This window comes from Mauremys reevesii, linkage group 1, assembly GCF_016161935.1.
Source record: "Mauremys reevesii isolate NIE-2019 linkage group 1, ASM1616193v1, whole genome shotgun sequence".
Lineage (NCBI taxonomy): Eukaryota > Metazoa > Chordata > Testudines > Geoemydidae > Mauremys > Mauremys reevesii.
In genome coordinates this window covers 327,705,625-327,729,013 of record NC_052623.1, presented here as the reverse complement: position 1 = coordinate 327,729,013, position 23,389 = coordinate 327,705,625, and the positions used below count along the sequence as shown (strand labels likewise).

Below are 23,389 nucleotides of genomic sequence, written 5' to 3'. Positions count from 1 at the left end.
GCTGCATGAGGCAGATCAAGCCAACAAAGTGCTTTAACTATGTGTATTTGTATGAAAATTTTCTCCAAAATCCTTTCTTGAAAATAACATACGTCCCATTTACAATGATCAGTTTTTACGTATGTTAAGTGACTGAGAAGGAAGGAAAGCAACCTTTGAAGTATACTGTGCTGTGTTTTCACAATATTTGCATAGCGTGAGCAGAGCTCCTCTGATAGCCCTTTCCGGCCTGCCAATCCTGATTCAACACTTTCCTCGGAGTTGCACAGAGCTTGGTTACTTAAAGTAGAATCTAAAAATTTAATCTGAGGATATTGCTAAGGAGACACCAAATGAAAAGCTCTTCTGCAAGGAACCTTTTAAAGTGTTTAGTTTGAGCAAAAATTCTCCCGGAGCCTGCGTGAATCCTAAACTGGGCTCTGTTTGCATGTTGGAATTTCACCACTTGAAAGGTGACATGTTTCACTACAGCGACAGAAATAGTCTGTAGTACCTTCAAGTAGTCTGGCTAGGGACCACACTTGGATACAGAAAGGATGTTTCCATTAACCTGCTTATAAGCTGGCCTACAAGGAAGGTCACAGGTTGCAGGATATTTACAGTGGGAGGCCAGGGTAAGAGATGCCTAGAGAAGAGGAATTACCAATCTTTTCTTTAGCTCCTTTAAATTGAGCATCAGCTTTATTTAAAAAAAAAAGTCTCTCACAAAAGAGTGAGAACAGCTGGGAAAGAGGCCCCCTCACTGATGGTGCTGGTGTGGCTACCTGTCCTACCCACCCTGCTCAGCAGGGCAGTGAATTTTGCTAACATGGAGAATCGAGAGGTGGGGGGGAGGCGCTGCGGAAAAGCTCCCAGCGCTAGGCAAGCCTCCCAAGGAGAGGGACAAGTTTGCCCCGGAGTTCCCTGGAGGTGCGCTGCTTTGCATCAATCAGCAGGTGGGAAGGAGCGGGGCGGGGGCAGATCCCTCCAGGCTGTGAACCAGTGAAGACAACCCACCTTTGCTCTGAGATGGGCAGGCAGGAGCCCGCGCTGCTGCCATAGAGCCGGAGGGAGGGCTCGCCCCCTTTGCTTCTATCCGCTCGCTCCCCGCCCGCTGCTGCGCACCTGCAGCCCAGCTCAGGCGTCCTCTAGCGGGAAGCGGCCGCCCTGGAGCCTGGATTCCGTGCGACTCTCCCACCCGCAAGGGGTTAAACGCTTCCGACGCGGTTTCGGTGTCGGAACGAGCGCGGAGCGGAGGAGAGAGAGCCGGGAAGCGGGGACCTGCGAGAAGCTGCGGTGCCAGGCAGCGAGAGGCGCCTAAGGAGCCGGCATGGGCCAGCGGGGGGAAAGCGCCCTGCGCGCCCACCCGCTGTGACGGCCGCCTGGCGTGGCGCGCCCAGGCTGGGCTTGGCCGGGGCAGCTCCGGAGCGCCCTTCACCTGTGGGCGTGACCCGCTTCCCCCTCCCTCCTGGGATTGCCAGGGCCGCCGCCGCAGCCGGGGCTGCAGCAGCAGAGGCGCCAAGGGGCTGAGAGCGGAGCCGGTGCTTGGAGCGAAGCGGCCAGGGGGAGCTGCGGCGGCGGCCCCAGCGCCTCTGTGTAAAGTGTCCCGTGAGCCAGGGATTCTTGCTGCCCCTTCTCCATCCAAGCCCCGAGCAGCCGGCGGGAGGGGAGACCTGGCTCGGCTGGCAGCGCCTGCTCCGGGGCTCCCCGGCCGGCGTGTCTGCCTGGCTCTGCCGCCGTTCCCAGCTGTTGGCAGGCGCAGCTCCCAGCCCAGCCCAGCCCCCGCCGGCCTTGGGAGCGGATCTGCCTGAGTTCCCTGCCGCTGTGGAGTTACCGGCAGTCACCTGGCCAGCCGGGGGCGGCCCGTGAATCGGCCCCCACCCCGTGTGCTGCGCCCCAATGCTGGATGGGACTGTGAAGTAGCTGCAGTTGGGCAGGGAGTTACCCTAAAGCTGCATTTGGGCTGGAAAGTGGGGAGGTTTCCATCCGAGTCTCCTCGTGACTGTAAGTGATTTAAGAAAATTCAGGGGGTGGCTTTTTTTTCCCGCGGGGAGGGGGCGGAAACGAGCAAACCAACAAAAAACTTTCTCAAATAAAAAGCCTAATTTGTGGCTCAGTAGCACTAGGCATCTTAACCCCAACAACATCCAAAACGCTAGTGAATCGGTGCCACTGTACAGGAGGAAACCCATCGGAAGCCCCCCCCCCAAGCACAGAGGTTTTTCGATGCTTTAGAATTATTTTGCTTTCTCGCTGAAAGATGCTTCCTGCAGGGTTGCCGATGCTCAACCCTTGGATCTTGTGAAGATGTTTTTCTTTGGGATTACACGTGGAGAAAGGCGATCCGTCAAGGGGAGAACTGGCTGGTGAAACTAACTGACATTCTTGCTCCGGGGAAGTGGTTTCAATGGCTTCATCTCCCAGGACAAGCAGTAGAAAAGATGCCAACGCATTGCCAAGCATGTCCTCAACTTTCTGGGCAATCATGATCCTGGCTAGTCTTCTAATCGCCTACTGCAGTAAGTACATTTGTTCTGATGCTTCCACTGGACCCAAATCCACACCCTTTCCAGCCGAGGTAACGCATATCTTCAAGGCCAAGGTTTCAGACCAACACACGTAGTCTATGCTCTAGATTCTCTCTTTCCCTCCCTGCCAGTTAAAAAGCAGATAAGACCCGACGCTTTAATAGTACTATTACAGATGAACACTTGAGATACTCGTAGATTGTAGTTGTGGTGTTTCAAACACGGATAGAGTATTGTTCTTAAAAATCAAAGAGAAAACTTTAATTTTACTAAGCTTAATCCAATTGAATATTCCATAGTGATTAGTTCCAATGTTTATTTAATGTAATCAGCTTTGAGTAGGAGTGCTTCCCCCCAGTCATTCACTCACACACTTCATGAACGAGTTATTTTGCTCGGGTTGATTTTTTTTCTTCGGGAGAGCACATACTTAGTTTATGACATGTCTTAATATTGCCACGATCATATGTGATTCTCTGAATGTGAAATTGCATTGGAACAAACCCTAGAACTTCCTTAGCACTACTTCAGCAGTATACTAAAGCCACATCAGGAGTTTACAGCTGTTTGATAGATAATCAGTTGATGATTGTATATTAGTTTCTTGCAGGGCTGACATTCTTGAATTAAAGTACTGAAGGGCAGAAATGTAACTGCACAGATTTTAGGGATATACATTATTGGTAGGAATGGATACCCTAAGTATTACAATTTAAAAAAAAGTACTTATTTTTTGGCTGAAAAATCAGATGTTAACACTGATAATGCCAGTCAGTGTTATTGCTCCCAGTAAGTTTAGTTCTCAAACAGTTATGTAATATAGGTATAGTTTGACCATCTTCTTGCAAAAAGACAAAATTGTCCACAGTATTAGACTGAGCATTCAAGAGCAAAAGTAAAAATTAAAAATAAAAATAAATAAATAGTTTGTGTTTATAATAAACCATATCAATATAGGGACAAGTAAGTTTACAACTTTAACTGTCAAATATGAATTTTAACCCATGCTGTATTCTCCATATATTGGTCACTTGACTTGGCTGGGATCTGTAATTTATGTGACATGGCTATTCCTTTCATAAATGTAAAGTAGACATTCTGCGGAAAGCTTGTCATGATGAGCTGTAGTGGTGGTAGGGGATGATGGAAAAGAAATGGATTCTGGTTTTAAAGAGTGTGCCTAAGGCATTTCCTAACCCCTCCATTCTATTCTCTCCAACCCTTATCAAATTTACCATCCCTCAGCATTTTCTGAAATGAGATTGCAACTAGCCATGAGAACTTTTCCTTCACTGCTTTACATGTTATAGTGGCTCATGACACTGACAATCTTCATTCACTGCTTTGTATCTAAAACATAATTCCAGTTTAATGTAGAATTATTTTGTAAGCATTTATTTTAATTTAATACATTCTGAATTAAATAGCTCATTAAAATAATGTAAAATATGCTTCCCTTTTAATCAGTTCTATTTTGTACATGATGTAGTATTCAGTTTGCTCATAAACACTGAGGATATCCTAAACAACTTACTAAGATTTAACAGAATTCAGTGCATTGGGAGATAAGTGTTCTGCTAATCAATAAATGCATATTGGAGAGTGATTAGCTAAAGTGCAATGAGGATTAAGCTGCATCTTATTTTATTAAATCTGTATTAACTTCTATACAAATTTTCTCCAGAAAGTGCATATCTCCAGAGTCACAGGTTTCCTAGATGAAAATGACAAGAATTCTCCTCTGAATATACCTTCGATGGTCACAGTCCAGTAATGGGTTAACTGTAAATCCCAATAACTATCAGAAGGAGGTTTTTTTAGAATCTATATATATTAGTGTTTAAGGATGAGAGAGTTTGTATTGTTCTGTGAAAGGGGAGGATTTTTTGCCTTCAATTCTATTGTTAATTATTGTTCAGCATATTTTTAGCATTGCTTATGGGTGCTGAACAATTAAATGTTAACTGGTATATGCAGACAATATCTTGGTGTGTTTAAGTGAACAACCACTAATTTATTTTGCCAGCAAATTTTATACTAGATGGTGTTGATCAAACATACCATATTATTTGTACCATATAGTGCTGAATAAACACCAGGCAGCCTAAAACATGTAGTGTCGTGTCACTTCACCATTTATGTGGAGTTTCACTAATTTAATGACTGAAGGTGAAATTCCAAATGTTAATGAAGTATCATTTACATACTATCTGAGTGCTATAGTACTTGAAGAATTGTTAATATCATTCCTTCCCTGAAGGAAAGGGTGAAGATGTCTAAAAATTTTAGGGAGAAGAGTACATATACTAGCTCATAGTTTATAGTATTACACCAAATCTCTTCAGATTCATATAGGTCTAGTCATCCATTCATCATATGATGTATTGTTTGTTAAAGGGGAGAGTCTTTTTGCTTTCTTTAAAGAGAAATAAGAATCTTGAATTGCTTTTATCAAAATGTTTTAAAAATACTCACAAAACATCACCAACATTTTCACACACTTATGGCTTCAAGTAATGGAAATTACACTAAGACTCTAGATTGCAATCTCTCTCTCTCGCTCTCTCTCTCTCTCTCTCTCTGACACACAGACACACACACACAGCTTTGCTAAATATAAAGTAGTAAATGTTTATATGTTATACTCATTAAAACAATTAAAAATATCCAGTAAGGATTTATATCCCTAACTGTATCCTTTTTATATAACTGTGTGAAACCCTGGAGCTGTGGTTCCAGTGAAGACAGAACTTTTATAGTATCGTAAAAGCAAATCAAAAATGCAAATTAAACTGTTCTGTCTGTATTGCTCATTTGCTTTATCAGTCTGTTCATGCTGACAGCGTATTCACAATGCAGTTGTATGACAGCTGCTTGTATCCCTTCCCTATTACTTTAGATTTTTATTATTAGGAATATGTTTCTGTTGTGCAGGACAGCTGTTAGTAAGAGCAGCTGATGTTACGCTTTGGATTTAATTTAGCACATTTGTGGAAACTTAGCTTTCAGGAGATGCATGTACAGTCAACAAGATTTTTATTTATTCTTTATTTTCTGAAGCACTATTATTTTCTCTTTGTAGTGGTAAAGATGGTAACCTGGCCATTTTTCTTCCCTAAATGTTTAGATTATATTTAGGGATAGTGGCTCCATCCTATGGTTGAAGACAGACCTGCACTGTAGCAATTAGGTTAGTTGCTATAGTGATAAAGTCTTGTAATTCTTTCATCCTGAGGAAAATATTCTGAATTGTGAGTGTAGGCCCTTAATGGGGGGAAGAAGTGAGACAAGAAGTGAGATACATATGAGATGGTTAAAAAGTAGACTGTCTAAGACTGTATGATAACGATTACCAAGGAGCTTACTTATTTACAAGAAATAAAGTAAATGTAAAGAAATCTTGAATATCACTATCCTCCCTGCTGCTGAGCACCCTCAATTGCCATTGAAGGGATCAGAGTTGGGTAGTGCTCTCAAACTCTAATTTTACAAACTTAATTAATGATCCAAACAGACTGGAGAGAACTACTTGCCCCAAGTTTAACATTGCTTTCAATACACCTTCACAGAACACAGTCAGTAAAAATGTACAGATAGGTGTTAGAAGGCTGGATCTCCTTTTTCCTATGTGTTAGGTAAAATCATTCATCAGAACTTCCTATGACTTTAAAACAGAATGCCACATTAGAAATGCAGGAGGCATATTCTTGACCACCATAGCATGAATTCTGTATGGGTCTACTTCAGCTCACTTCATTGTAAATATTAAGTTATTTGTTTGATATGATTCTTACACTTAAATAATAGCTGTTGAAACAAAGTGCACTTCAGCATTAGCTATGTTGTTGCAGTTAAGACTCTTTGACTTCCCCTGTTCAGTACTATTATGTAAGCAAAAGGATAATAGCGGCATATCTCTTTTTAGGTGTTTTTTTTCTTTCTTTTCTTTTCTTTTCTTTTCTTTATTGAAGTAATACTCTGAAGTGCATTAGATATGGATCTTTAAAAAAGCACTACCAAAATTGAGTTCTATTTTGAAAGTTCACCTTTCTAGTTCATATAGCATGGGTTGAAGAGGTATCCTAAGCCAGACATCATATCACACTGACTTGTAACACAAAATCCTGTAGTCATATAAGTTTACTGTAACTGCACAATCCTTTTGTGTTCGTAAATATAAGTACAATTTATTTCAACTTGGGACAAGTGAAAAGTGGAAACATTTCTTCTGACTCATTATTTTTCCTTTGTTGAATGCAATATATAAAAAAAGTGCTAGAATAGTTAGAGGTTAAGCATACATTAAAGGCCTGATCCTGAAGCCTCTCCATTTTCAGTCAATGGAAGTTGTGTGTGCAGCAACACTGGAGGATCAGACCTTTAATTTTTCCTTGTTTTTTTCATAGAATCATAGAATTCAAGATCAGAAGGGACCATTATGATCATCTAGTCTGACCTCCTGCAAGATGCAGGCCACATAAGCCGATCCACCCACTCCTGAACTAATTCACTCCCTTGACTCTGCTGTTGAATGCTCCAAATCATGATTTAAAGACTTCAAGTAGCAGATAATCCACCAGCAAGCGACCCCTGCCCCATGCTTTGGAGGAAGGCGAAAAACCTCCAGGGCCACTGCCAATCTACCCTGGAGGAAAATTCCTTCCCGACCCCAAATATGGCGATCAGCTGAACCCCGAGCATGTGGGCAAGACTCTCCAGCCAGACCCTCTGGAAAAGGCTAACAATATCCCAACATTGACCCTTTGTACTAATTACCAGTGTGGCATGTTATTGACCTATTGACTAAACCCGTTATCCTATCATACCATCCCCTCCATAAACGTATCCAGCTTAATCTTAAAGTCATGGAGGTCCTTCGCCCCCACTGTTTCCCTCGGTAGGCTGTTCCAGAATTGCACTCCTCTGATGGTTAGAAACCTTCGTCTAATTTCAAGCCTAAATTTCCTGACAATTTATATCCGTTTGTCCTTGTGTCCACATTAGCACTGAGCTGAAATAATTCCTCTCCTTCCCTGGTATTTATCCCTCTGATATATTTAAAGAGTGCAATCATATCTCCTCTTATCCTTCTTTTGGTTAAGGAAAACAAACCGAGCTCCTCAAGTCTCCTTTCATACGACAGGCTTTCCATTCCTCGGATCATTCTAGTGGCCCTTCTTTGTACCCGTTCCAGTTTGAATTCATCCTTCTTAAACATGGGAGACCAAAACTGCACACAATACTCCAAATGAGGTCTCACCAACGCCTTATATAACGGGACTAGCACCTCCTTATCTCTACTAGAAATACCTCGCCTAATGCATCCCAAGACCGCATTAGCTTTTTAACGCCACATCACATTGCCTACTCATAGTCATCCTACGATCAACCAGGACTCCTAGGTCCTTCTCCTCCTCCGTTACTTCCAACTGGTGCGTCCCCAGCTTATAACTAAAATTCTTGTTAGTCATCCCTAAATGCATAACCTTACACTTCTCACTATTGAATTTCATCCTGTTACTAATACTCCAGTTTACAAGGTCATCCAAATCTCCCTGGAGGATATCCCGATCCTTTTCCGAATTGGCAATACCTCCCAACTTGGTGTCATCCGCAAACTTTATCAGCCCACTCCTACTTTTGGTTCTGAGGTCAGCGATAAATAGATTAAATAAAATCGGACCCAAAACCGAACCTTGAGGAACTCCACTGGTAACCCCCCTCCAACCCGACAGATCACCCTTCAATACGACCCTCTGCAGTCTCCCCTTTAACCAGCTCCTTATCCACCTCTGGATTTTCATTTCGATCCCCATCTTTTCCAATTTAACCAGTAATTCCTCATGCGGTACCGTATCAAACGCCTTACTGAAATCAAGATACATTAGATCCACCGCATTTCCCTTGTCTAAAAAATCTGTTACTTTCTCAAAGAAGGAGATCAGGTTGGTTTGGCACGATCTACCTTTCAGAAACCATGCTGTAATTTGTCCCAGTTGCCATCAGCCTCAAGGTCCGTAACCACTCTCTCCTTTAAAATTTTTTCCATGATTTTGCATACTACAGATGTTAAACTAACAGGCCTGTAGTTACCTTGGTCACTTTTTTTCCCCTTCTTGAATATAGGAACTATATTAGCTAATCTCCAGTCAAACGGTACAACCCCCGAGTTTAGAGATTTATTAAAAATCATCGCTAACGGGCTTGCAATTTCACTAGCCAATTCCCTTAATATTCTAGGATGAAGATTATCCGGGCCCCCTGATTTACTTCCGTTAAGCTGTTCAAGTTTGGCTTCTACCTCAGATACCGTAATGTCTACCCCCATATCTTCATTCCCGTCAGTCCCTCTACCACTATTCCTTAGCCCTTCATTAGCCTAATTAAAGACCGAGGCAAAATATTCGTTTAGATATTGTGCCATGCCAAGATTATCCCTAATCTCCACTCCATTTAAAGTTTTAATCGGTCCCACTTCTTCCTTCTTGGTTTTCTTCCTATTTATATAGCTAAAAAACCTTTTGCTATTGGTTTTAATCCCCTTCGCTAGGTCCATCTCCACCCGGCTCTTTGCCTTTCTCACTGCTTCCCTACACCCTTTTTAGTTATGTTTGAATAACATTACATATGTACACGACAAAAACAATTTCAATAACAGCACAAAACTTTCAGAGCTAAAGTTAAAGCAAGAGAGTTTCAGATATATTGCCAAATGCCAACTATTTTAAAAGAAAAAAAATACATTAATGCTTATGAAAGGTGCCAGATTGACCTCATCTGAAACTCAAGTCCTCTGTTTATGCACAGAATAGACACTGCCACCATCCATCCAATATGAGTTTCTTGCTATCCTGTCAATCCTGCTCTGGAGGTATCCTCTTTCTAGGAGGAAAAGGGCAGTATGGCTTTTAGGCCTATCCGTTCCTAGGCATGTCTTCTGAAACTGCCAGCAGAGATACCAATTAGTTCTAACTGAACAACTCCACTAAGCAGCGGACTGAGACTACCAACTCATTTCACGCAGGCCACTGAACAATTGTCAGATGAGAGAGGTCACCTCTGACCTATGTCAAACATAAACAAGTGACCTGTGAATGTAGGGCTTCCATCTCACATTACCAAACCCTTGTCATCCAGTTCTGTCTTCATCTAAAAATCAAAAGGGAAAAAAAAATCTGTTAATCTGTGGAATCAATCTGTAAAATCATTGTTTACTATAAGCATTACTGTGCTTGTTTCTTTCCCAAACTCTGAATTTTGAATAAATGCAAAATGTAGATCAACTTGCATTACTCAACCTGCTCTCTGTCATGTTTATGTATAGAAATGAGAAATTATTATGATGATTTTGTGACATTAAAGCATGAAAAGCAAAACATTAAAATTTCCATCTCTTTATATGGCATCCCAGCTGCTCCTTTTTAAGAGGGTTCATTTTTGAATTAAAAAATGATACTTTAAAGTTAATGACCTCTACAAAATACCACCTGTCAGCCAGAGCACCAAAATTGACACTGAGAATGTCATATGACCAATTATCTGGAGAAAGTACAAGGTGATCTGTTACATGGATTTTATTGGAGTGTACTAGCATCAGAATCTTCTGCAATCAGGATCTGCAAATGTATTTTTTTCTTTTTCCTTTTTTTCTGATTTTTTTTTTTGTCTTGTGACCATTTAAATGCCTCCAAATGACTTTAAACAAACATAACTTGAATTCTGTTATTTAGAACTTCTGTTTGATGGCTGACATTGGCTTCATAGGAAAGCAATCCATTAAAAGGGGTATAAAGGTCTTCTACCGACCTGCTCCTATTATCCATTGCATGCCTATTGTAAATCGAGGGGGAGGTGAAGGGTAGTCATACTGATTCTTAAGGATTATTGAACACACAATGTTTTTAATTATTAAATTTTGTCCATATGGGCTACAGAAACAGGATAAAATGTTTCCAATATGGCTGCTGGAAAGCCTGCTCATGGTACAGTTTGGCAAGCATTTATGGACTGAAGTTAAATGTTGAATGCTAGTATTCAATCTAAGATTCAACTCTAAGTGTTTTATGCACTTTGTGGCACAAGGTTGGCTTAAGCAGACAGTTGAAAATTTCTGCCAGCCCAGGGGCAATATTTCAGTGGCATGGCCTATGTGTAGCCATCTCTGCATCATCCTTACCAGCATCAGGGCCCCAGGCAAAGGGGTTGTGGCTGGAATACTACTGAGCTCCAGCAACCTCCAGCTGCCACAATGTCCTGTTGTAGCCAGTCACAGTTTAGAGCAGTGGTTTTCAAACTGTGGGTCATGACCCAGGGCTGGGTCGTGGAATGTAAGGCACTAGGTTGCGGCAGCTCTGGTCAGCACTGCTGACTGGGCCGTTAAAAATCCCATCGATGGTGCTGCCTGGCTAAGGCAGGCTAGTCCCTACCTGTTCTGACAATGTGTGCTGTCAGTTTGATTGATCCACTGTGGTGTAACAGCTTTCAGTTCCTGGACTTGGAGTTCCTAAGAGTATCCTGTCTGTAGAACTGCTCCACTAACTGATTGCTACTGCCTGAGTTTCATAAGCTGAAGACATGGAGTGAGGCTTTTCTTTCCAGTCAGGCATATTACTGATGTCTGTGCTAAGGAGTCCTTCCTCTAAATGACTGAAGGACAGTGATGCTCCTTTTGATCATCTATGTGTGTGAAATTTGTTGTGGGATGACACAGTAACTAGTGCTGTGTGTGTATTAAAATTGATTAATCAGATTGTTTTTAGTTTGGTTTTTTTTCCAGGTGGGTCAGGTTCACACTTAAAGCAACTCATTCTGTTTTCCAGCATCACTGGGAGCTATATATTTTTCTGATATTAATATGCTGTGACTGCTTTCATATATGCATTTATTTGAATAGACAGAAATACAACAATGAAGGCAAGAGGACATTTCTATACCTCTTACAACTTCTTTCTAATTTTCAAACCTAGTGAATAGAGAAGAGCTTGCAGTAGCTTCTTCACTATTTGTTAATTTCTCCATCTTTCAGAGCACATATTGTTTTGCCAGTGGTAATAAAATCAGCTGATGGGGAAGTGGGACCAGTTCATGCAAATCTGGTGATTCCTGCAAAGCTGTTCCATTAGATGACCTTTCTGCAAGACCCAAAATCATTTGTGGGAGCTTCTCTGTTCCACCAGCCAGTCTGTGCACTGATTATAGAAGCTGAAGAGGTTCTGGAGAATGTAGTGGGAGACAGAAGGAATTTAGCCATCATTGATTCATGAACTTGTATTGGTAGTTAAGGGTGTTGGGGGGCCACAGGGAATGAATAGATGCTAAACAGGAGGGGGAGGGGAAATCAGTGATGCTCTCCTGCCAGTGTGAGAAAGGGGAGGCCCTTGAGCTGCCATCTCTTCTTCTCAACCCTCTGGGCTCAATGTAGTACCACCAAAGAGCTGAAACTGCAAGACTTGTGTTACACACCATGCAGCACTAGAGCATGATTAGGAAATACCATGGTAGCACTTAAACCTGTCCAGCGTGTTGTGAGTCCCCTAGTGTCCAGGGACCCTATGTACTACAAATTTGATGGCATAATCTCAATTGGCCTGGGGGAAATCAAACTTTAAAAACAAAAATTTCCCTTAAGTGGACCTCTTTATACCATGGAACCTCTGGCTTGTCTCCTTTTCCAGAAGCCTACTAGAGTCTTTGCTGTTGCCAATCTAATTAGCACAGAAAGCATTTGGATACCCTGGGTGATGCTCAGAAGTACAAAACCTGTGAACAGATATAGGTGGTATTGACCATGAGACTAGGAGTCTTGGTCAATTTCTTTTTCTTTATTTATTATATTGCTGAATTCAAAAGAGATGGTTAGATCAAATTTTCAGGCTTAGGTTCATATCACCAAATTCTACAATTATTTGTAAAGCTTTTCTGGTTGACTGGGTTATTCCAAAGGTTTCTTGATATATCTTTTAATAAATGGACTTGTAAGACGTAGTGACTGTCTATTGTCCAATACACAGCTTTTTATGCACTATTTGCTTTTTTAAAAATGGGAAACTTTATCTAGTGAAACGTGGATTTAATGTTGGTGTGCATAGAATATAAATAAAATATTTTAACTAATAGTGTGGTAGTGCAATGTATTTCTCTTGGTTGTTTTTTCTAATTTGCATTGCCTATCTTGACAGGTAGTCTCAATGGGCCTAGTACTGCAATTGGATATGTGAAAGTGAAGTCTTGTGTCCATGTGGAAATTCATTCATTTTAACAGAGTTCTGCTTGGGCACAAAGCTTCCACCCTGGCTTCAATTACAGGACTGGATCTATGTTCGAAAATACTTGATTCTATTATCCATGGTTGATATGGAAACTATACATAGATGAGGGCACAATATTGGCTTGTGCAGATCCCTAAATTTGCCTTAATTAAGAGACGGTTACTCCTCCACAGCATCATTATCAAATGCTTTCTACATGCATTATGTGCTTTCCAGATAGTATTAAACCAAATGCCCAGATCAAAACACCCAAGAAATTTGTGAATTTTTTAAATATGTACTCTGTGGTTTGGGTCCACCTGTTATTTTCATATGTCTGGAATATGGTTACATTGACCAGATGAACTATGTGAAGGGGGAGGATGGACATCTGATTTCATAAACTAATAAGTAATATCCATTTAAAGAAACCAACATTATTTTTTCAAACTTGCAAAAATAAAGAATTGACAGATGTGAAATTAACAATTTTTAACTTGATTTGTAAATTCTGTAGCCACTTCAGGAAACTAGTGAGGTCATGCTGAGCTGAACTCTGAGTTCAACCTGCAACCACTAACTAGAACATTAGATAATTTTTGTTAATGGTTTTGTTTTAAAATGGCTTTAACTTTAACCCCTTTTCTTCAATGCTCTCTCTCAATAACTTTAAATGGCAGAGTGTAGGAATTACTGGGCAAGGTAAATGGTCAAGCTGCGTGATGTTCAGGATTGGTGCTAAGTGACTTACTACTATTCAGCATCACCAGGCTAGTAAACATCAGTTACTATTTTTTATAAATACAGATGTGACTGTCTGTTCTTCCTGGCCCTTTCGTTAATCTTACTTCCTGCAGAAATTAGTAAATATATGTTTAACAGATATGAGAGATCACTTGGTGCATTCTCTAGTGCTAATAAAGTGACAGGTTGCTCTTCTAAAAACAAAATATTCTTTGTATTGGGTTAGAGCTTGAACAGCCACTTTTCCTTTGCTACTCTTGATAGAAATGTGACTTCGCTGAATTTCTTTAAGGCATTATATTATCTTTTCATTCATTACTATCTTTGGTCTATAATACCAAGTGGCTTTACTCACTGTAGTTGCAAAAATCTAAAACTGAAATTAACCAGTGCAGCATGAAGAGTTAATCTTGACAAAGATTATTTTCTTGTAAAGACAGTTCGTAGTATTCCAGTGCTTTTCCAACATACACCGATTAATTTAAGGCTGTACTAAAGTAAAAAATGCTGCATTGAAAATCTATTTTGGTAAAGCAATGGCTTTTTTTATGTGTGTGCATTCAGTAAAAAAATTAAAGGTTCCAGAAACCTCAGTCCACCCTCCTCCCCGCCCCCCAATTTTTGTTTAGAATGCTTTGACCACATCTTCTTGCTAGTCTTGTAAGCTAGTTACAAAGATAACACCTCTAACACTGTCATAGAATAACAGACTAAGCCTGTGTAATAACTTTAATTCTGTGCTAATCTGGTAGCATTTTAAACCAACTTCTAACCATCTAAAACTACTACACAAAGTGCAAGGCAGTGGAGAACTGAACCCAAACTGTTTACAACTACTGCCGTTACTTCGGTTTCTAATTTCTCTTCTTCTTATGTGTTCTTTAGTTAATGCTCATCCAGTAAAGCTGATAATAGTTTTTGTCTGATGTTGCTCTGTTTAATAGAACTGTAGATGACTGTTCAGAAGATTTTTCTGAATGTGAATTTGGAGTAGTTTCAGTGCAGTGTTTTGGTAAATACATTTGTTTTCCACTTTCAGTCCTTCACCCATAATAAAAATTATATTCCCGGAATATAATTTCTGACCAAACAAAACTGAACACCCTTGCCCCATCCTTTCTACGAGGCCTCGCCCCATTCACTCCATCCCTCTTCCTTCCATCACTCGCTCTCTCCCACCCTCACTCATTCGCTCATTTTCATAGGGCCGGGGAGCGTTTCTTTTTGACCGGGTGTTTTGGTTGAAAACTGGATACCTGGCAACCGTATGCCCCTTTTGCATTAATACTTCCCTTTTTCTTAGCCTTCCCTGTCCACCCCCAGCTCCTCATTCTAAAGGGGAATGAAAGTTACAACACTGAGAATTATCTGAATAAATTTTAGAACCAATTTTCTCTCACCTTCTCCGTAAGACTAGATGTTTTGACCATAATTTATTTCTCTTGTGAGTTGATTTTCAGCTCAGGCATCCAAAGATGATCAGTAGTCCTGATAGTTATTTAGCTGTTTGTCATCAACTCCAGCAGGAGGAACCACATCCACCCACATCCCCGCATCCACCCCCTACCTTGAACCCATGCCTGGCAGGCAAGAAGAACCATGCACACACCCTAACTTGAGCCTAGGCCTGGCAGGTAAGAAGAAAAACACGCGCACACACTCTACCTTGAGCCCACACCTGGCAGGTATGAAGAGATGACTTGCAGGTAGTTTTAAAAATATAATCCAGTTTTCCATAACAGGATCTTAAATAGCTTTGTATTTTATTTTCAAGCCTTTAGTTTAGCCTTTAAGTGATCTCATAAAATAAAATGATCAGGGCCATAGCAATAAAGGACGTGGCCCCCTCCGAACATATGTCCGGGGCCCCTTACAATGCAGAATCATTTTTTTTGCCACTTTTAGGGGCCCCCTTCCTTGCGGGGCCCCCTCCAGTCGGAGGGTATGGAGGGCGCTCGCTACACCTCTGAAAATGATTAACACTCACCTTCTGAACCATTCCTCTGATGGTGCTCAGATATATAAGAATGCTTAAGGTTAAGACTAACACTGTAAGTCAAGATGCAAAACAGGCACTTTAGTGGCAAGTGTTGTTGTTGATCAACAATGCGAGATTCTTGATAAACTTGTCAAGATGTGTCAAACCATTACAGCAAATATATATAGATAGGAAGGAGGCTGTTCTTGGCATAAATGTTGATCAACTGACAGCAACATTTTGCAATTGACTTTCAGTCTGAAGCTTCTTGTACTACTTTTTGTTGCTTAATTGCAAGTCTCCATTTGCCTCACCACTGTTTTCACTAGGCTTAATCACTACATAGATATTACTTTCCCCAAAAGGGGGTGGGGGGACAAGGTGAGTTTTAGAACAGTGGCCCTCATGGCTATCTCTTTCCTTTCCCCCATGAGATCTCTTCTGGAGAAAACAAGAACATTATGTAGTGCCACAGAATCTCTCACTTCTATGAGATTGTCTTTGTATTCCATCTTCACTGAAGTTAAGTTACTTTGTGTAATCAGTGGGTAACTTGGAGAGAGGCAGGGTGCAAGTGCTCTACTAGATATAGTATTACATGAAGCACTTGTGGAGAAAAAGGGGTTGGAAACATCTACCTTACTTGTTCTGATATTCAGGAGTTGAATTTCTCCCAGGAAATTTGAAGTATTATATAAATGCTGCTGCTTTCATAGAGATACTTTGCTGTCTTCCTACCCCCATTCCTTTTATCTGTATGTTCTCCAAAGCTTTGGCTTTACAAAGATGATAGTGATAGACTACATCGAATGTATTCTTAGGTCTTTTTTCATCTTTCTCTGTGATGGCTCTCCTTATTGCTGATTGCTTGTTCACGTATGTTTCACTCCCAACAGCTGCTGTCAGGGTTTCCTCCCCCACTCTGAACTTTAGAGTACAAATGTGGGGACCTGCATGGTCCCTTCTAAGCTTAATTCCCAGCTAGACCTGATAACACTGCCACCAACCAGAAGTAGTGTCTGGTACACTCCCTGTCCCCCCCCCCCAAACCTTCCTTGGGGAACACAGACCCAAATCCCTTAGATCTTAACACAAGGAGAAATTAACCATTCCCCCCTCTTTTTTCCCCCCAGAATTTCCCCTCCCTAGGTAGCCTTGAGAGGCTTCACACAGATCCAATTCCTTGGATCTTAAAACAAAGAGGACTTAACCATCCCCTCCTTCCCCAATCCCGGGGGGGTCAAGACCCATTTCCCTGGATCTTAAAACAAAGAAAAATCAATCAGGTTCTTAAAAAGAAAGCTTTTAATTAAAGAAAAAAGAAAAGGTAAAAATTATCTCTGTAAAATCAGGATGGAAAATGTTAACAGGGTACTTAAATGTATATAGCCAGAGAAATCCCCTCTAGCCTCAGGTTCAAAGTTACAGCAAACAGAGGTAAAAATCCTTCCAGCAAAAGAAACATTTATAGGTTGAGAAAACAAACATAAGACTAGCACGCCTTCCTGACTAGGTACTTAAATGTGAAACATGAGACTGGTTCAGAAAGATTTGGAGAGCCTGGATTGATGTCTGGTCCCTCTCAGTCCCGAGAACGAACAACCCCCAAAACAAAGAACACAAAGACTTCCCTCCAACAAGATTTGAAAGTATCTTGTCCCTTCATTGGTCCTCTGGTCAGGTGTCAGCCAGGTTTACTGAGCTTCTTAACCCTTTACAGGTAAAAGAGACATTAACCCTTAACTATCTGTTTATGACAGCTGCATAGTCAAATTTGGTTGTGCTACCTATACAGTCAGGCTTTACAAGATCTGTTAATCTTGTCTGAATGTTATTCTGTAATTTTATGAATTTTTAGAACATAATACTCAATATGCTTTTTAAAATATGTATAATATTATATGGACTTCTCTTCCTGTGCTTTTAGGCAAGTATAAAGTGCTCTTGTGAGCTGTAAAATTGCTATCAAGTATTGTGAACTGCAATAGAGCAATTCAGGTATTGCTACTTTTATAATTACAGTAACTACTTTTCAAGTATTGTGGAAAAAATTATAGGGATTAGCTTGAAAACTCTGAGTCAGTGGCATTTCAAAAGCAACTCTTACGTTATAGCTAAATACTTAGCTTTTTTTCATTTTCAAAAGATCATAATTATGTAAAAAATTTGATAGGAATACATGTAACCAAGTGTAAAGTATAGAGTTTGATGAAACTAAACAAAGGGGCTAAAACTATATTAAATTTATGTAAGATTAAGAACTATCATTTAATGTCTTTTCATAAAAGGCTGTCTCTACCAATAAATAAATAAATAAAGATACAGGCTTTGGAATCTTTAATTGAACAGAGCCAAAGTAATATGTTTTAATCTTGGTGTTTAATGATAGACTTATCACGCTGTCATTTTCAGACTTTAGCAGTGAGACTTTCCATTCTGACAGAAACCATAAGGAATGTTAAAGAAAAACAGAATTTTCAAATCAGAACAAAATGTTTCATCCATCAGCTTTTTAAAACAGCACTCTGAGTAAGGACAGTGAAAGGTACTCAGCTACTTATAATAATTGAAGTCCATTTTGTTACCTAGTGCTGCTTCTAAAAAAAATTATGCAACTGGGACAGACTCCCAATTATAATGAAGTGGGTCAAATTTTTAATCTCTTTTTTGGTGTGTGTTTTCTTGGCTAAGGTCAAGTGACTTGGGCCTGCTCTGTTTCTGCCACTTTTAAAAGTACTTTGTTATTGTCTCTGACAATCAGAGCTGCATAGTGTTTGCTAGTGATTTCAGGACAAATGTGGTTGGCATATATGTGGAGAGAGGGGACTTCTCCCCATCCCTCATGTCCCAGTCTCAAATCGAGAACTGAGAGTCAGACTGAGCTGTATTGTCTTCCTTCTTGTGCATCAGTAATAAAGGATTTTGCAGACCAAATTCTGCCCTGCTGTGTCTGTGCAAATGTGTCACGTGAAGGGTTTGTATGGCTGCAACTGACTGGAACTCAGTAACCATTCAGTTGATAATGCACATAGAACAGAATCCAGCTTCCTCTCCCATAGCTAGTAGGATTTAAAATCAGTAAAAACATGTTAAAGCAGCAGATCGGACTCTTAGTGGACACTTGAAGTAGAGATATTTAGAGTAGACTGGTGCTTTAAATTGCCAAGTTTATCATTGCTCTATTAAGGAGGGAATATCTCTGAAATGCACTTCAGTCCCTTTTTATATTCCTGTCCTGTTTTCTGACTTTTCCTCTGACTTTCTCTTCCTTCTCTGGAGGATTCTTTTTTAGCTCTACTCTTATCTCCTGTTCACATTCTCAACCCAGGGTTCCCTTGACTGCCATTCTCTCTCCCCGTTTCTAACTTCAGGTGCAAGGCAGTGGTAATGCCCATAGTGCTTCCTTCAGGGACAATGCACATTGTTGTTGCATATTTACAGCTTTATTCTCAGAATATAGGATTGTACCCTGCAATAAAATGATTACTAGAATATTGTTTCCTTTCTTAAACTCACAGATTTGTTTTGTTCAAGGGCTGAGATGCTGCTCTAGTTTTTGGCTTTGGAGGTGGAAAGGGGAATCATGAAAATACTTACATTTTAGAAAAGCATCCACATAACTGGTGTGATCTTTTTGCATGTCAGTTGACATGTTGGCAGGAATCGGAAGGTGGGTTAAATTTTGGGTTTACCAAACGTCACGGTAGCCCTTAACTTTAAGAAGTTGGCAAACACCTCCTTAAATAATGTGTGGCTATCTGTGTGACAAATTGCCAGAGGAGAAAATCCCACATATTGACAGTAAATTTTAATCTTAGGGATGTCAGGGGAATCTAAGTCAAAACCAAATAGCATTTGGACTTGTGTGTCAGTGGATGACCATGTACTGGTTATTAATTTCCTCTATATGGAAATGCTGTGTTTTCCTTTGTATGTAAGCAAATCCAGAATATCCCACTTTGTCATCAGCTTTGCCTGCTCAGATTCACTTTTGCTTCCATGGAAACTGATATACTGTCTTTTAAAATGCTGTGTGTGTGTGTGTGTGTGCGTGCGCGCACATACATGTTTGAGAGGGTTTATGGGGTTGATAAACTTTTTTTTTTTTTAAAGGTAGCATTTTCTTTTCTGTGATCCTCCTCATTGTTGTATCCAACCACCTCCTTAATCGTTAGAAGTGGGATAATATTAATTTTGTCTCCCCTTTTCCTGGCTGTAGGAGAAATAGCTTAATGAGTTTTTATAAGATTTTGGAATGTGTCTGGAGAGAAATTATTGTGAGAAAGCTAAGAAAGGAGTTCAGCCCTTGTTTTGAAAGCTGCATGTTTGGTGGCCATTCTTATCTCCTGTGTGTGTGTGTATGTGTCTGTCTGTCTCCTTCCCTCCTCCCCCTCTCTCGCCCTGCCCCGCCCCAGGAAGTGGATAATCCAGAGGCAATGTGTGGGTGAAACTGAGAACTCCCACTTGTTGCTCTCTGGAGACAGCCTACAGCCAAAACTGACTTATGCTGGATATAAAAAACCAGTTAAAGATTTTAAAAACTTCTGGTTCCTAGCATCTGTAGTATTTCACATTTGAGGAAGACGGTAGGAAAAACATCATTGTGTCTGTCCAAGGATTTCTTGGAAGGCCCAGGGTAGCTAGTTCAGTTACAGCATAGACTTGCATAGCTGGAACTTCTGATAAAATAGTTTGCTCTATAAAAATACAGTCATGGCAATAAGAAATATCCTGTATTTTCTTCCACAGCAAGAGGAAATTTGCTGTTTTTAGATGTGTGAAGCAACTTGCAAAGCAAGTAATAATATTGCTAGATACATTTAAAACCTTTATATAATTGTATTTGCTTTCGATTGCACAAAAATGGGCATAATGCTGATTTCCTAAGAAAGAACAATACCTTTGAAAGGCTTCACATCTCCAGGATGAAGCATGATGAATTGTCTGTAAACAATTGAATAGGCTCCCTTTAACTCAATTACAGATAATGAGACACTTAATAGTGAAGAGAGAATACATTCAGTTTTGTTTCTGAACACTGATTTATGATGACTAATGGTGAAGCCACACATTTGAGATTTGTGTGAGTATATGCATCTGCAAAGATAACAAAGATAAGACAACATCAGAATGTGAATTCTTTGCACACCCTGCTAAAATATCACATAAAGATATTGGAATAATTTTTGTGTCTTTTTGAGTACTACAAGCTTTAACGAATTTGGGGTAAAATACCTCCCTTAGGCAAGTATTTAGAGTTTGAGTTTTCCTAAGAGTTGGTCAGAGGTTCTGATTATTCTGGGATTAATCTTGGCTTCTCTTTCTTTTCTAGTGTATTTGTATTATTCAGTCTTTCCCATCCATTCTGCACTCTGTCTACTTTGCAAGAGTCTCTGTTTTTTATATAACGGTTGACAACCAGATCTGCTGTGCAAAATTTTGTTTGCAAGCGATAATATTTATGTTGGTAACTCCAGGGTACCACTTTTAAAATGTGGTTCTGTTTGTCTGGCAATTTCAGTGCCATTCATGTAATCTTTTAACCAGTATTGTATATGGTGACAGTTTGGGCAATCTGTCCATATAATTTATGAATTCTGGTTGATATTGTGAAGTAATTATTATGAAAACTGTGGTATCCTGGAAAGCCTCTATGTCTATCCACCATGGGCTGACAAGGCTTTAAGCATGTTCCTCCCAGAACAGGTATGAGGTGGCTCATCTAGAACTCAACAACCATCTATTGAGGGTGGAGTGTCTTGGACAATGGGTTAGCTGGAACTGAGGGGAAACCAGTTCTTCGCAGCTTCCCTCTCGGGGCTGGGAAAGTGTGAGAATAGAAAATTACTAGAAGAAGAACAAAGGAACCAGATGTTAAGAACATAAGAACGGCCATACTGGGCCAGACCAAAGGTCCATCTAGCCCAGTGTCCTGTCTTCCCACAGTGGCCAATGCCAGGTGCCCCAGAGGGAATGAACAGAACAGGCAATCATCAAGTGATCCATCCCCTGTCGCCCAATCCCAGCTTCTGGCAAACAGAGATCTAGGGACACCATCCCTGTTCATCCTGGCTGTTAGCCATTCTGGGACCTATCCTCCATGAACTTATCTAGTTCTTTTTTGAACCCTGATATAGTCTTGGCCTTCACAACATCCTCTGGCAAAGAGTTCCACAGATTGACTGTGTGTTGTGTGAAGAAATACTTCCTTTTGTTTGTTTTAAACCTGCTGCCTATTAATTTCACTTGGTGACCCCAAATGAAACCTTGTCATGAGAACAAGTAAATGACACTTCCTTAATTGTTTTCTTCACACCAGTCATGATTTTATAGATCTCTATCCTATCCCCCTTAGTTGTCTCATCCTGTTGTTGTTGGGACGTATAAAGGAAAGGTACATCTACACTGCATATTCCTTAGGGTGGTGTATAGAGTACAAACACTGCACACCCCTAGCACGGGTATAAATAGCAGTGCAGACAGTGAGGCACTGCTTAGGTGAGTAGTGCACAGACACATCTGCACTCATAGGGTATGTACCTTGTATGTCTCTCTACGTGCCCAAGTAGTGCCTCCCTCATCTATGCTGCTATTTTTTAGGAGTTCAGTGTCAAGATGACTCCCCACTGCCAGAATTTTCCCTTGCCACAAGGAGCTGCCACAGTCTTTTCCTGTTGCCTCCACCTGCCAGAGCCTTTCACTAACCCTGTGTAGTGCATTGTGGATGCAACTGTGATGTGTAGTGTAGACCTAGCCATAGAGTTACATGGGAAGCTTTGGATAGGGCAGAGGGAGGGCATGGATGAGCTGAGATCAGAGAAGGCTAGTGGCCTAGAGAGACTCCATGGTTGAGAAGACAAACCATGACCTTTAGCAGAAGGACTCTGATCCCAGCTTAAAAAATGTTCTGGAGTGCTGGGAAGCAGAGGCAGGGAAATGTACGGTTTATTATTTTTGTATTGATCTGTGTATTTCTCATGCTAGCAAGTAAAGAGCAGGGATGGTTTAAAATCCTCTGCTATGTATGTCTGTTTTATGTTAGTGACCTCTTCCCCCACAGCTGAGGTGCTGTGGGGCAGGTACCAGGGGGCTTTGAGGGTGAAGAAGTAATTGCTCATAATTTTTCCCTTTGAGTCTGGCCTGAGAGGAATGACCTGAGCCATTTTAAGTTAATACTGTTCATATCTTGCGACTGTCTTTGAGGAGGGAATGGGAGTATTTGGTAATCAAAGCTACTAAAAGGAGCATTAGAATGAGTATGAATCCCTTGCCTATAAGCAGGAGATCATCTGTGAGAGCAATATGTGCTGTCTCAAAACTGTGTGCTCACCTGATGGATTGATGCTGGACTTCATATATTTTTTTTTTAAAAGCTAGCTTCTCAAATAGCTTGTTTAGCAAAAGGGATTTAGACACCAGGCAGCAGTATATGGGAAATCTCCTGCACTGGTCACACTAGTGCATATTATAAGGTGGCTGATAGATTCCCGCCAACAAAGGAGGTGTTGACAGCCTCGTTAGTAGAGGGGTCTGAGCCTCTACTGTTACCCTTTATTCAGGAAGGACAAGAATTGGAGTTCCAAGTGTTGGTGCAAACTGTCACTGTCAAGGTTCCCTCCCCACTCTGAACTTTAGGGTACAGATGTGGGGACCTGCATGAAAGCCCCCTAAGCGTATTTACCAGCTTAGGTTTACAGTAAGCTGCCACCACCAAGTGTGTTCCAAATCTTAGGGGAGAGCCACCTGGAACTCTGCTTTCCCCCAAATATTTCCCAAGTCTCTACCCCCCCCCCTTTCCTGGGCAGATTTGAGACTAATTCCTCCCTCCCAAGTCCTTACCCCCATTTTCCTGGGTAGGCTTGAGAGTATATCATCACCAATTAGTCCTGGTGAACACAGATCCAAAAACCTTT

At 40.8% G+C, this 23,389-nt stretch overlaps 1 protein-coding gene across 5 annotated transcripts in view; it reads left to right on the top strand.

Moving 5' to 3' along the window:
• The first annotated feature begins 946 nt into the window (after positions 1-946).
• TAFA5 (TAFA chemokine like family member 5) overlaps positions 947-23,389 on the top strand; it is a 594,392-nt gene continuing 571,949 nt past the window's right edge. For all 5 annotated transcript variants that reach the window (XR_005592624.1, XR_005592625.1, XM_039519835.1 and 2 more), the window contains exon 1: positions 947-2,498. Coding sequence is in view for 3 of the 5 variants with exons in the window: in XM_039519835.1 (XP_039375769.1) it covers positions 2,387-2,498 (112 nt within the window). In the remaining 2 variants the exon portion in view is untranslated. The remainder of the gene's footprint in view (positions 2,499-23,389) is intronic.